The sequence below is a fragment of the Balearica regulorum genome, chromosome W (assembly GCF_011004875.1).
Source record: "Balearica regulorum gibbericeps isolate bBalReg1 chromosome W, bBalReg1.pri, whole genome shotgun sequence".
NCBI lineage: Eukaryota > Metazoa > Chordata > Aves > Gruiformes > Gruidae > Balearica > Balearica regulorum.
In genome coordinates this window covers 21212628-21226897 of record NC_046219.1, presented here as the reverse complement: position 1 = coordinate 21226897, position 14270 = coordinate 21212628, and the positions used below count along the sequence as shown (strand labels likewise).

Here is a 14270-nt window from a genome sequence, read left to right as displayed (position 1 = left end):
TAGGAGACTCACTCAGTACTTGTGTCAAGAAATTATCTTCCGCAAACTTCAGGAATTTCCCAGACTTGCTCATCACAGCAGTATGGTATTCCCAGTTGATGCCTGGGAAGTTGAAATATCCTATAAGGACAAGGGCTACCAATCCAGAGATTTCTCCTAATTGCCTATAGAATAACTCATCAGTGCTTATATCCTGGCTGGGCAATCGATAATAGACACCCACTATGATATCTGCTTTGTTTTCCATCCCCCTATTCTTCACCCAGACGCTCTTAATGCTTTTGTATATCTTTCCATCAGTATCACCTTGGAGTTTATCTGTACAGCTAGTTCTCTGCTGTCTTGATGTTAGGTCAGGTGATCAACAATGTTAACAGATGAAGTAAACTGGAGAAATACCTGGGTGTTCTCAGAATGTTGACAGTATCACAGCCCATACTTCCTCACTAATCTGTTGTCATTATATTATGGGATTGGGTGATGGAAACTATGAAATGTTCCTCTGTATAATGGAAAGCACTTGCAATAAATGGTCAGTTGCTCAGCACAACTAGGTAAACGCATCTGTGAGCTACTCTTTCTACTCCTTTTACATAAGTTTTACCCAGAATTGCTGCTACTCTACAGCTGGAATTAAAAACATTAATAGACATCCAAGTTGCCCAAGTGCTCAGAGGATCGTTGGATCAGTTTTCTGTAAAAACAACTCTAAATATCAGACAGTAAGTCATGGCTTAAAAGTTATTTTCTTAAACAAAATAATCACAGCAGCTTACTCCAGTGAATCTAAACTGCTTTCCTCCTTTAAAGATTTGGATTAACTTCACCAGCTATACATTTAGTTATTTTCCTCTGACTTTTAGCTATTGCAAAGAGACAAATCCAAGAGACAAATGGAGAGTATTTAAAAACTTGCTGTGCTCAAGTCTCATTACGCACCCATATTTCAGGACAGAATCAACATTTGATCTTTGTGCCCTATTCTGCTCTTCTGTTTTGCACTGGAGGAAGCTTAACCTTAATTTGTGCAGTTTTTTGAATCAAAAAATGTTTTTGCAGCAGAAGGAATTTGGTCTAGTTACCAAGTGAAGGCTGCTGAGATTAATCAGCCTGTCTGCTGTTTGAAGCAGGTCTGGCTACCAAGACTTCTAATTGAAACAAATAACTTGTCACTTATCTGTGGCATCTATAAGCAGAGGTGAGCATAAGCCATTAGTTTTGGTTTAGTATCTAAAGTAGTCCGGTTTTTAGATGTTTAATTTCAGAAATCAAAAGTATGTCTTTTATATGTGGATGCAAAAACAAGTTTTTAGTTGAATCTGCAGTAGAGTGAGGGTCCTTGAATATTATATGTTTGCTAGTATGTTTTGCAGAATATTTGTATGTCTGTAGGTGTTGATGGCACTACAGATATGAACACATGCATGAATTATCATGATCAAATAGCTGTGGTCTGAATTTAGCTAGAAAAAGATGTTTTATAACTTTCTGTATTAGATACCTACTAGTCAGGTTTCACTGTATTCATCCCTGTTGCTTACCAGTAGTATGATATAGGAGACTAATTTAGAATTACATTGAACTAATACACTCCTATGGCTTTGGAAGATGATAAAGTTTACTAGAAGAACTAACGAGAAATACTTTTTCTTATGTTCTCCTTAGTTAAAAGGAGTCTAGAGAACTTGTTGATCACCTGTGAAAGTTTTCTCAAAAAAAAAATCTGAAGGATTTAATGTAAACATTTAAATACAAAGTTGAGAAACTGCAGGTTCTGAAAGGATATCAGATTCTATAAAACATCTAGTGATAAAGATCAACTTTGAATGTCTGTATATTATTCAATTATGAGTTTCTCTCCTGTTTTTAGATGCAGAATCCTGACACGTTATTAGCTATGTCAAACCCTAGAGCAATGCAGGCTTTGCTACAGATTCAGCAGGGCTTGCAGACACTAGCAACAGAAGCACCAGGACTTATACCGGGGTAAGAATAGGTCATGCAAATTTATACAAGAACTTTTTTCTTGTATTTATTTTTTTCCAGCTTTTTGTCTTTCTTTTTGACACGTAGAGGTTTATCCAGTTTTTACAGACTGTTCCTCTTGCATTTTTTAGTTTCACTAAACTTGTTTTAGAATATGTCACACTTTTGTCTGCAACATGCTTTTAAGCAACGACGGCTATGGTCTTTGTTTTGGTGCTTTACTTAAGTTGTCATCCATTTTTTATTTGACAGAATTTTTACTTAGTAATTGCATATAATGGGAAGAGACATTACAACTAAGCCATTTTCTATGTTAGTAATGTATTTCTCTTTGTCATTTGTGCAGATTCAATCCTGATTTAGGTGGATTGGGAAGCACTGGAGCTCCTACAGGGTCCACTGTACCTAGTTCTGTTCCCGGTGAAAATGCAAGTCCAACATCAGGGGCTGCTGAACCTGGTCACCAGCAGTTTGTTCAACAAATGTTGCAGGCACTTGCTAGTGCAAATGCTCAGGTAAAGTAGATCACTGTATTCTAGTGGGGGGTAGGGGTGGTTGTTGGTTTTGGGTGGTTGTTGGTTGTTTTTTTTGTTTGTTTGTTTTAAATATCCAGCCCCCCCCAGTGTAAACCAACAGAATGCTTCTGGTCAAAGGAGAGCAGAGGAAGCTTAAAAGTGATGTTCTAGCTGTGTAAATAAATGCTGGAAAAACATCACATTTGAGTAAAAGCGTCCTCTGAATGGTTGATTGTTGTACACCTATCTTCATACCCTTGAGTTTCTGAAATGCCTGGAAAGAAGCAGATTAAGGTGTTAAAGGGAAGACTGGTTCCCTGCAAGTGAAATGTGGGCTCAGACAAGAAAAGAACTTAAGCATACTGAACATCATTATCTCTGTACTTTGTGTTGCTAGTTGTTACTCTGTAGCTGTGGCAGCCTCTGTTCCATGCTTCACAATAGCCATGCTCAGGTTATTTGGGGCCTCAATTTGTAGCACGCTTCCCTGACATCCTGCAGGTCCAGACTGCACGGTGTACATTGTGTTAACATACCAAGTGGGATTCAGGCTTTCTGGAGAGCTCCAGAAGTCAAGCAAAGGTGGCAGCTTTGCAGGTAAATGTAGGGCGGTGAGCAAGACTGGCTTTAAAGGGTGCACACCCATAACAATGGAGAGGTATCTCAAGAGTGGTGTGTGAAACAGCACCATTACACTGTGGTACATATCCAGTGTAATGGCAGACTGCTGGTAAAAGGGACAGTCCTGCTCTTACCTCCTCTGTTGCCACAGAATAAGGTAGTTCAGCTTGCTGATCTGACAGAAAAATGTTATTTTATGCAACCATGAGAAAGTGGTGGTAGGCATAGCTGTAGGAAAACATGTTCCTGTAGATATTTTTATCCTGCCAGATCTTACACTACCAATTCAGTATTCTGTTTGGTTTCGCTTGGGTGAAACAGATGTGGGGGGGATATGTTTAAATTTCAGCCAGTATATTTGCATTTTATTGTTTTGGAAGTATATGCAGTTTTTAAATACTGGTAGGAATTTCTCAATGGATGAAACTTTAAGTAGAACAAAAAGAAAATTAGCAGTAGCTGCAAAAATCTTGTGTTGATATGTAAACTGTCGCTCATTTCGAAAAGAGGCTTCTCAGTATTACTCTGACCCTATATACTTAAAGGATTTTATTTTCATTTTTCTGTTTCAAAAATGCCTCTGAGTTGAAGATCATACAACTGAAATTATTGAGAATTTTGCCATTAGTTTATGAGCATTTTATTTGAGCAAGATCAACTCATAAAGGACAGCTGTCAACTTTTATGTCAAGGGGAAAAAAAGCCTACCACATTCACTATTGCCAACAGTGAAATTCTCAAAATCCTGCTGTCCCACATTACTAGATTAGACTCTTTCATTAAAAAAAAAAAAAAAAGTCTGCATGCACATCATTAAGAAACTGTTCTTGGGAAACATTTATCAGATTAAACTGTTCCTTTTTTATCAAACAAGCAGCTCTTCTTGTAGTTCAAAAATGTCACATAAGTGAAGATACTCTTAAAATTTGAGGCTAATCTGACTTGTTTGATCAATAATTAAATTGTGAAATAAATTACTTAGTCTAGTTTGGGGAACTTGAAAAAGATGCATTCAGAAATTAGTAAAGACAAGTGGTTCAGAACCAACTATGTTTAAATCCTGTACTTTGCCAAATGTGTATTATGCTTTTATAGCTTGAGATTTTTCTTCTTAGCAGTTACAAAATCCAGAAGTTAGATTTCAGCAACAACTGGAGCAGCTGAGTGCAATGGGCTTTTTGAACCACGAAGCAAACTTACAAGCTCTAATAGCAACAGGAGGAGATATCAGTGCAGCTATTGAAAGGCTGCTTGCCTCTCAGCCTTCATAGCAGTGTTTCTTGAACTCGAAAAAATGTAATTTATTTTTGATAACAGCTCTTAAATCTTTAAAATAGTTGCTTTATTTCATTCTGACTCTTGGGATTGTCTTGCTATAACTAAAATCAGTCATGCATTTTAAGGTCAAGTGCAGTAGTTTTCTTCAAATGGGGAATTGATGCATTTTCACTCAGTTGCATGCATCACTCTTGTTCTAAATTATTAATTAATTTTTTTGGAACAATATCAGCTCTCACAGTTGGTGGAGCAGGTTTTGTCTGACTTACAACTGTCCAATTTATTTACTACTAAACCATTAGCCTTCAGTAGTAATTTATGTAGGATACAAATTAAAAAGGAAGAAATTGAAGGCTATAATTTGTGGGTACCAGTGCTGCTTATGGTGATTTCAGCTTTTTTTTTTTTGCTAGCAAAATGTTGTAAGATTTATACCACTTCAGTAATCTACCCTTTTTGCTTTTATTTGTATGAAGTATAAACACAACATACACAATGGAGACAGCTCATTTCTAGAAATTTACACATTGCAATAGAATGAAATTATAAGTAAATAAAAAAAGGCCAGGGGAAAAAAAAAAAGGTAGTAAGACATGATTTTTAGTGTGAATCTTCCAGCATCTTTGGTAAACATCTCAGAAAAAATGCTTAGGCAAGTTCATATAAAATATACTAGAATTACTGTTCTAGTTATATCTTCGCATCTAGCGAAACTTTCACTGTAACATTGTCTCATTGCAACATTGTTACAGATTAACTGTAAATTACCTTTGTGCAAATTAAAGGAGCACTGCCTTGTGCTCTGAAACTGTTTCTAAGGTATTTTGGCTTGTTCCATTGAGATTCTAACATGCATTATGATTTGTAATTGGAAACATTACTTTCAGCCATTGTCATGTGATATTCTAATTACTTTTAACCACCATGTAAAAAAATACTGTATATCTCTTGAGTTTTTATTGGTAGTTAGCTCTTGTGCACAGGTAATAAATGAATTTAAAAGTATTTAAGCATCTTGTTTCAGTGTGTTTGCAATTGGTGATTATCCAGCATTCAAGATGACTGACCTTTCAGTGTTAGCTCTGGGACTATTTACAGACTTTGGGCTAAGATTAGCAAACAATACTTGGAGTATAAAGTAGAGGACAGAGAGGAAGGGTCATATAATACTGAAGACTATTTAGATAAAGTAAAAATAGTGAAATAAAGTATTCTGCTGTGTGTTACTGAATAGCATTTGCTTTTTATTGGTCTTTGGTGTCAGTGTAATTGTGAACATTCTGATTTAATTCCTGTATTGCATTAAAAACTTCATCTGAACAATCTTTTCTTTTGGTACAGATATAAAGCCAGTTTGCTCTAAAAACCATTGCTTGCAAATGATTTAAACTTACCGGCCTTGAGTCAAAATTGTTAATAAGTTAAATGAAACATTTATAATGGGATATAAAGGAAGGTGTTGAGCACGTGTTCTTTTACATGCAATGAAATTAATATAACTCTTGGCAAAGCCAAGCATTCAGATTTTACAGGGAGTAACTGTGTTGTATTCTTCTCTCAGAAGTTTTTGCTGTCCAGTAATCTTGTCTCTTACTTCAGCAGTAAGTAAATAGATCATATACTGCTGATGCACAGTACTGGGTAAAATTCAAGAAAATCTCTTGGTTGATAGGACTCTCTGCCTCTGGATCAAAGTCTCATAGATACAGCAACATAGAGTATTAAACAAACAAATCAATTAAAATAGAATCTCCTGGTGATTTGAGTTTTATATGATCAAAACCTTTTAAAATACTTAAAGATTGGGTAGGAAATTATTACTTTTGTTTCCTAGCCAATGATAGTAAACCTGCAAGGGACTAGACCTTCATAGTGCCTTCTGTTTGGGTAGGTAGCGTTCACTACACTGATTATGAGGCTGAGGAAGTGATAGCAAGTAGTTTCTGTAGAATAATCACTACTTTTTCACAATTACTTTCACAATTACTGTTAGGATCTTCAAAGTAACTAATTTGACTTGACCTTATAGTATGCCTTATAGGAGCTTTGCTTTAAAAAAGTGAGATCTCCAGTCATTCAGAAGGTATATCCTTCTAAGAATGCAATCCATAACTTGCAAAAAGGTCACTATCAAATGGAAAGGGTAAAGCTGAAGTAGGGAAGGGAGTGATTTTGCCAAGCTTTTCTAAGATACTAAAGCACTGAATCTGACCTCCATGAATGTTCTTTTGAGACAAGATCCAGTTCACCTATATAAGCAAAAGAGAGATGTGATATTTGAAGTCAAATTCCATTAGAATTTAAGAAAAAGTAGAATTTAACCTAAACTGTACAGTGAACTGTTGAACTAAATTTACTACTTGAAGTACAATTAATAGTTAATTTAACTATGTAACTATTGTCAACTAGTAATAACAATTAGTAACTGAGTAGTGGTAAAACACTGAGACATCTTTAGTGTACGAGGAGTTTTGGTTTTGTTGGAGAAGACTTTAATTGTTAAAAGTGACAGTAGGCTGAACAAGGTTTGTAGTAGGGGTAAAAAATTATTGTCTTTAATAATAAAAGATACATCGCACTTGTTTGGTTTAATGGCATAATAGAATCTTTGCACACTCTCTCGCCACTGTCTCTCTAACCTTTTAGGCACTCACTTTTGAAAAAGACCAATTTCTTTTTGGTTATAAGGGTTTGAAATTTAATACTACTGTTTGGTAATATGTCACACAGCTGCTTTCCTATCACTGTGTAGTTTCCTGAATTATTTAGTTTTATTGTGTCTGCATTAATTAATCTGCATTTTAAAGTGAGTATATTAGAAAAGCTCTTTGCTTTTAAATGGTATACTGTGAAAATATGAAGACTTCATTAAAAGCAAAGGTACCACAAGAGGGTGCCATTTCTTTAATTTTCATAGTGACTAAATTTGTATGTCAACGTTAAAAATAATAATCCGTGTGCAACTGCATATGAGGATTATTCTATTCAAGTCTGACTTGTAGAATCTTACAGAAACGATCTGCAGAGATTTCATGAAGTTAAGCTAGAGAGGCATCTCTTGTGTAACAAGGACTTTAAAAAAACCCAACATTTTGGCAATTGAAAAGAGGATTTTAACCTTAAATTCTGTGAGTTATGTAACTGACTATATTCAGAATTTTCTGATCACAAAAAAGTTGAAATATGTATTTGAAGTTGTTTGATCATAGGTTTTAAAGCAGCTGTATGAAAACCTATCCATAAGCATATATTGGACTGGGTATAAGCCTAGGTGGAAGAGTAAAGCAAGCCAGAAAAGGGAAGTAAAAGGAGAAGGTCCAACTCTTAAAAGAATGAGAAGGAGTTTGGTTTGTGTTGTGGGTTTTTTTTGTTTTAAAGAAGGAAATATCCATCAGTCTTGGACTGGGTGATTTGCTGTCCACTGCATTTCATCGATGGGTACACTTTACATGTGACAGATGCTAATTCAAAGCCAATATGATGCCCCTTACACTTTATCTCCAAGCTTTCCAGAGAGTTGTATTTTGTACGTTATCTCCCGGCCACCACTTTTTTCCCCCCCTTTTTCCAGCTTGGTGGTCAGTGCATATAACAAAAGCTCATGAAGTCTTAGCACCCTGGTGAAGTTGACAAGGACACAAATACACAAGCTACAACTTGTTCAAAATCTGTCAGTGATCCAGCAGTAGTGTCAGGAACAGAACTTCATCATTCAAGCTTCTGCCTTTTATACTAGTAGAAAAAGAAATACACTGCTTTTTACAAAGTTGTAAAATATTTCATCACTGCGCCCCTCTCCATGTTTGACAGAAGGAAAATTAAAACTAAGAATTTAAATTCCTGTGTGACTCTCGATGGGATTTTCAGAAGCAGGCTGGGCTCAGATAGCTTCTCTTTGACCCATACTAATGGCAACTTTAACCTCATAGGGAGAAGTGTTTAAACAGTGGTGATAGTTTTCAAAAATGTCATCTTACGCGTCTGTTGTGGTTTAGCCCCAGCTGGCAGCTGAGCACCACGCGGCCGCTCGCTCACCCCCCCTCCACCTGCCCCGGTGGGATGGGGAGGAGAATGGGAAGACAAAGGCAAAAGCTCATGGGTTGGGATAAGGACAGTTTACTGGGACAGCAAAGGGAGAGGGAAATAACAACAACAGTACTTAACAGAATATACAAAACTAGTGATACATAATGCAGTTTCTCACCCAATGACCGTACAACTCAGACCTCAGACTGCATGCTCAGACCCGTCCGGAAGCCAGACTGTTGCCGAGCCATGCACCCTGGAGCTGCATCACCCCTCCCTGACTAGCCCCCCTTTTATACTGAGCATGATGTCACATGGTATGGAATACTCCTTTTGGCTAGTTTGGGCCACCTGTCCTGGCTGTGTCCCATCCCAGCCTCTGGTGAGAATTAACTCTATCCTAGCTGAACCCAGGACAGGTAGGTCACGAACTCCCCCAGCCACCTTTCCCTTCCCCTAGGTACTGCCAATTATTCTTGACTTTAGGCCTCTCAGGCAATCACCCAGCTCTTGGTGCCTTCTGGGGCAGGATGTTTCCTCTTTATCAGTTTTCCAGCTCTCCTTCAAGGATACTCTTTAGCAAAGCATGCTTTTTATCAGTCTTTCGGCTCTTCTTCAAAGATATAGTCGTCAGCAAAGCAAGTAGTGCATTTAACCCTAAATTAAACAGTGTCTAAGCACTAACCCAAACACATTTCTATCCCTGTAAAGTGGAAAATTCTACTTTATGGATATCACCATCATCATGGCACTTTGCTCAGTTTCATCAAAGTCCATTCTTCAGTAGTTTTGGGTGATTCTTATGGTAATACCACTGATACAGCGTATAGCAATTAACATCATACAATTTAATTTATTGGCTATTCTCACCCAAAATCAAATCCCCTTGAGGTACACATTGGACTTCCCCATCTTTTCTCATCACCCACCAAGTGCACCCTGGTCCCTAAGAAAAAGCAATCCCACAAATGGGTTTGCCTTTGCCTGAAACAGGGATAACCCAGACTGTCTTCCCCAGCATATTTTTCATGCGCATTGTGGGGACTTACTCCCCTTCTACAGTAGGTGGAAGTTTTGATTGGGCAGGGCCAGCTCGATTGGTAGACCCCCTAGTGTTGGCTAACCAGGTGGCCTCTGCTAAATGTGTATCCCAGTGTTTGAGGGTCCCACCACCCATTGCTCTCAGGGTAGACTTTAACAGTCCATTGTATCGTTTGATTTTCCTGGAGGGTGGTGCATGATAGGGGATGCGATACACCCACTCAATGCCATGCTCTTTGGCCCAGGTGTCTATGAGGTTGTTCTGGAAATGCGTCCAATTGTCTGACTCAATTCTCTCTGGGGTGCCATGTCGCCACAGGACTTGCTTTTCAAGGCCCAGGATAGTGTTCCGGGCAGTAGTGTGGGGCATGGAAGATGTTTCCAGCCATCCGGTGGTTGCTTCCACCATTGTAAGTATGTAGTGCTTGCCTTGGTGGGTTTCTGGGAGCGTAATGTAGTCAATCTGCCATGCCTCCCCATATTTATATTTCAGCCATCGTCCTCCATACCAGAGAGGCTTTAACCGCTTGGCTTGCTTGATTGCAGTGCATGTTTCACATTCAAGGATGACCTGTGAGATGGCGTCCATGCTCAAGTCCACCCCTCGATCACGGGCCCATCTATATGTTGCATCTCTTCCTTGATGACCTGAGGTGTCATGGGCCCACCGAGCTAGAAATAATTCACCCTTACGCTGCCAGTCCAAATCCACCTGAGCCATTTCGATCTTGGCAGCCTGATCCACCTGCTGGTTGTTCTGATGTTCCTCAGTGGCCTGACTCTTGGGTACGTGGGCATCTATGTGACGTACATTCATGACCAGCTTCTGTAGGTGGGTAGCAATATCTTGCCACAATGGGGCAGCCCAGATGGATTTGCCTCTGTGCTGCCAGTTGCTCCGCTTCCACTGCTGTAACCACCCCCACAGGGCATTGGCGACCATCCATGAATCAGTACAGAGAAAGAGCACTGGCCACTTTTCTCATTCAACAATGTCTAGAGCCAGCTGGATGGCTTTCACCTCTGCAAACTGGCTCTATTCACCTTCTCCTTCAGCAGTTTCTGCAACTCGCCATGTAGGACTCCATACAGCGGCCTTCCACCTTCAATGTTTTCCTACAATACAACAGGACCCGTCAGTGAACAGGGCATATTGCTTATCATTTTCTGGTAGCTTATTATACAGTGAGGCCTCTTCAGCACACATCGCCTCCTCCTCTGGCAACATGCTGACATCTTTACCTTCTGGCCAGTCTGTGATCATTTCTACGATTCCTGGGTGATTGAGGTTTCCTATTCGAGTCCGCTGTGTGATCATCAGTGCGACCCACTTAGTCCACGTAGCATCAGTTGCATGGTGTGTAGAGGGGACCCTCTCTTTGAACATCCCGCCCAGAACCGTCACTTGGCGTGCCAGGAGGAGCTATGCTTCAGTACCCCTTCATATGCTGCCAATATCTCCTTTTCCATTGGAGTGTAGCGGGCCTCGGATCCTCTGTATCCCCGACTCCAAAACCCCAGGGGTCGGCCTCAAGTCTCCCCTGGTGCTTTCTGCCAGAGACTCCAGGTAGGGCCATTGTCCCTGACTGCAGTGTAGAGCACATTTATCACATCTGGTCCTGCCCAGACTGGCCCAAGGGCTAGTGCATAAACTATTTCCTGCTTAATTTGTTCAAAGGCTTGTCATTGCTCAGGGCCTCATTTGAAATCCTTCTTTTCCGGGTTATGTGATAGAGAGGGCTGACAATCAGACTGTATTTTGGAACATGCATTCTCCAGGAATCCACAACACCTAAGAAAGCTTGTGTTTCCTTTTTGCTAGTTGGTGGAGACATGTCTGCTATTTTGTTAATCACATCCATTGGGATCTGACGGCATCCATCTTGCCATTTTATTCCTAAAAACTGAATCTCCTGTGCAGGTCCCTTGACCTTACTTCGCTTTATGGCAAAACCAGTTTTCGGAAGGATTTAGACTATGTTCTTCCCTTTCTCAAAAACGTCTTCTGCCGTGTTGCCCCATACGATGATGTCATCAATGTATTGCAGGTGTTCCGGATCTTCACTCTGTTCCAGTGCAGTCTGGACCTGTCCATGGCAAATGGTGGGGCTGTGTTTCCACCCCTGCGGCAGTCGATTCCAGGTGTACTGGACACCCCTCCTAGGGAAGGCAAACTGTGGCCTGCACTCTGCTGCCAAAGGGATCGAGAAAAATGCATTAGCTATATCAATTGTGGCATACCACTTGGCTGCCTTTGACTCCAGTTCATATTGAAGTTCCAGCATGTCTGGCACGGCAGCACTCATCGGCGGTGTGACTTCATTCAGGCCACGATAGTCTACTGTCAGCCTCCACTCTCCATTGGACTTCAGCACTGGCCATAGGGGACCGTTAACGGTGAGTGGGTTCTGCTGATCACTCCCTGGCCTCTCCAGTTGAAGAATCAGCTCATGGATGGGAACCAGGGAGTCTCGGTTGGTGCGGTATTGCCACCGGTACATGGTTGTGGTAGCGATTGGCACCTGTTGTTCTTCGACCCTCAACAACCCCACAACAGAAGGGTCCTCCGAGAGACTAGGCAAGGTAGACAACTGTTCAATTTTCTCCGTCTCCAAGGCAGCTATTCCAAAAACCCACCGGTACCCTTTTGGGTCCTTGAAATACCCTCTCCTGAGGTAGTCTATGCCCAGGATGCATGGAGCCTTTGGGCCAGTCACAATGGGGTGCTTTTCCCAGTCATTCCCAGTTAGACTCATTTGGGCCTCCAGCAGAGTCAACTGTTGGGATCCCCCTGTCACTCCAGAAATAGAGATGGGTTCTGCCCCTTCATGGCTCGATGGCATTGAAGTACACTGTGCACCAGTGTCCACTAGGGCCTTATACTCTTGTGGATGTGACGTGCCAGGCAATCGGATCCACACAGTCCAATACACCCTATTGTCCCTTTCCTCCACCTGGCTGGAGGCAGGGCCCCTCTAATCCTGCTCATCATAGTCACTACTCACCTCTTGCAAAAATGACTTAGAAGTCCCTTCAAGAGGATCATGAGTACTATCAATCCTTTCACTCAGTCTGGGGGGCTGCCCGGTGGAAACTGGAGCAGCATTCTTTCTGGAAGGATCCCTTTTTATGACTGTTTTGCCTTGCAGCTCACATACTCGTGCCCATAGGGTTAAGGTAGGCTTTCCATCCCACTTCCTCATGTCCTCTCCATGGTCGGTAAAACCACAGGATGTCTTGTGGTGTGTACCCTCTATATCCCCTCTCCGGAGCAGAGGAACGCTTATTCGTAATAGCTGAAATACTGGTCTTGTGGTGGGTTGAACCTGACTGGAGGCCAGATGCCCACCAGAGCCGCTCTATCACTCCCCCTCCTTAACTAGACAGGGGAGAAAAGGTATAACGAAAGGCTTGCAGGTCGACATAAGGACAGGGAGAGATCGTTCACTAATTACCGTCACAGGCAAAACTGACTCAACTTGAGAAAATTTATTTAATTTATTACCAAGCAAAACAGAGTAGAGCAATGAGAAATAAAACCAAATCTTAAAACACCTCCCCCCAGCCCTTCCTTCTTCCTGGGCTCAACTTTACTCCCGATTTCTACCTACTTCCCCCTCAGTGGCACAGGGGGATGGGGAATGGGGGTTATGGTCAGTTGATCACACATTGTTTCTGCCGCTCCATCCTCCTCAGGGGGAGGACTCCTCACACTCTTCCCCTGCTCCAGTGTGTGGTCCCTCTCATGGGAGACAGTCCTCCATGAACTTCTCCAATGTGAGTCCTTCCCATGGGCTACGGTTTTTCACGACCTGCTCCAATATGGGTCCCTCCCACAGGGTGCAGACCTTCAGAACCAGACTGCTCCAGCGTGGATCCCCCACAGGGTCACAAGTCCTGCTGGAAAACCCGCTCTGGCGTGGGGTCCTCTCTCCACGGGTCCACAGGTCCTGCCAGGAACTTGCTCCAGCACAGGCTTCCCACGGGGTCACAGCCTCCTTCGGGTGCCTCCACCTGCTCCGGCGTGGGGTCCTCCACGGGCTGCAGGTGGAATCTATACACCCCATCATCCTTCCTCCATGGGCTGCTGCAGGGGGACAGCCTGCTTCACCATGGTCTTCTCCATGGGCTGCAGGGGGATCTCTTCTCCGGTGCCTGGAGCACCTCCTCCCCCTCCTTCTTCACTGACCTTAGTGTCTGCAGAGTTTCTTACATCTTCTCACTCCTCTCTGTGGCTGCAAAAGCTCCCCCGTAAGATGTTGGGGGTTTTTTCCCTTCTTAAATATGTTATCACAGAGGCACTACCACTGTCACTGACTGCCTCGGCCTTGGCCAGCAGCAGGTCCGTCTTGGAGCTGGCTGGCATTAGCTCTGTCGGACCTAGGGGAAGCTTCTAGCAACTTCTCGCAGAAGCCACCTCTGTAGCCCCTGCCCCCCCCCCCCCCCCCCCGAAAAACCTTGCCATGCAAACCGCATACAGTCTGTACATTTGGGGAGTAGGACATCCTCTTTGAATTGCTGGACCTCCTGGGACATTTTCTTCACAGCTGAGACGAGGGAGGAAGAGAGCCTCTCTTCATATTGTCAGAGTTGGCCAGCCACTTCATCCACTGTTGGTGCCTCTTTAGGTTTCCAGTCTATTACTGCCAGTGAGTTGGCGTATGATGATGGTGCGCTCGGTACAAACTTCTGCCACATGGGTCAGGTACATTGGACTTCATCAGGACCTGTGGGTAACTGTGCATTGCCTGGGTCATAATAAACCATCTCCCACACAGCTAATTCCCTCAGGTACTGGATACC

At 42.0% G+C, this 14270-nt stretch overlaps 1 protein-coding gene and 1 long non-coding RNA gene across 4 annotated transcripts in view; one reads left to right on the top strand and one right to left on the bottom strand.

Annotated features, from left to right (window-relative positions):
* Positions 1-8237, top strand: part of LOC142599173 (ubiquilin-1-like) — a 41330-nt gene extending 33093 nt beyond the window's left edge. The window contains exons 9-11 of one of the 3 annotated variants that reach the window (XM_075738991.1): positions 1871-1986; positions 2333-2501; positions 7972-8237. In XM_075738991.1, coding sequence (XP_075595106.1) covers positions 1871-1986; positions 2333-2501; positions 7972-7992 — 306 coding nt within the window. In that variant the 3' untranslated portion in view covers positions 7993-8237. Of the gene's footprint in view, positions 1-1870; positions 1987-2332; positions 2502-4237; positions 5634-7971 lie in introns of those variants that run through there. The other 2 variants (XM_075738989.1, XM_075738990.1) reach the window with 2 other exon arrangements.
* Positions 1-14270, bottom strand: part of LOC142599253 (uncharacterized) — a 256694-nt gene that overhangs the window by 171943 nt on the left and 70481 nt on the right. The gene's annotated exons all lie outside the window — the stretch shown is intronic.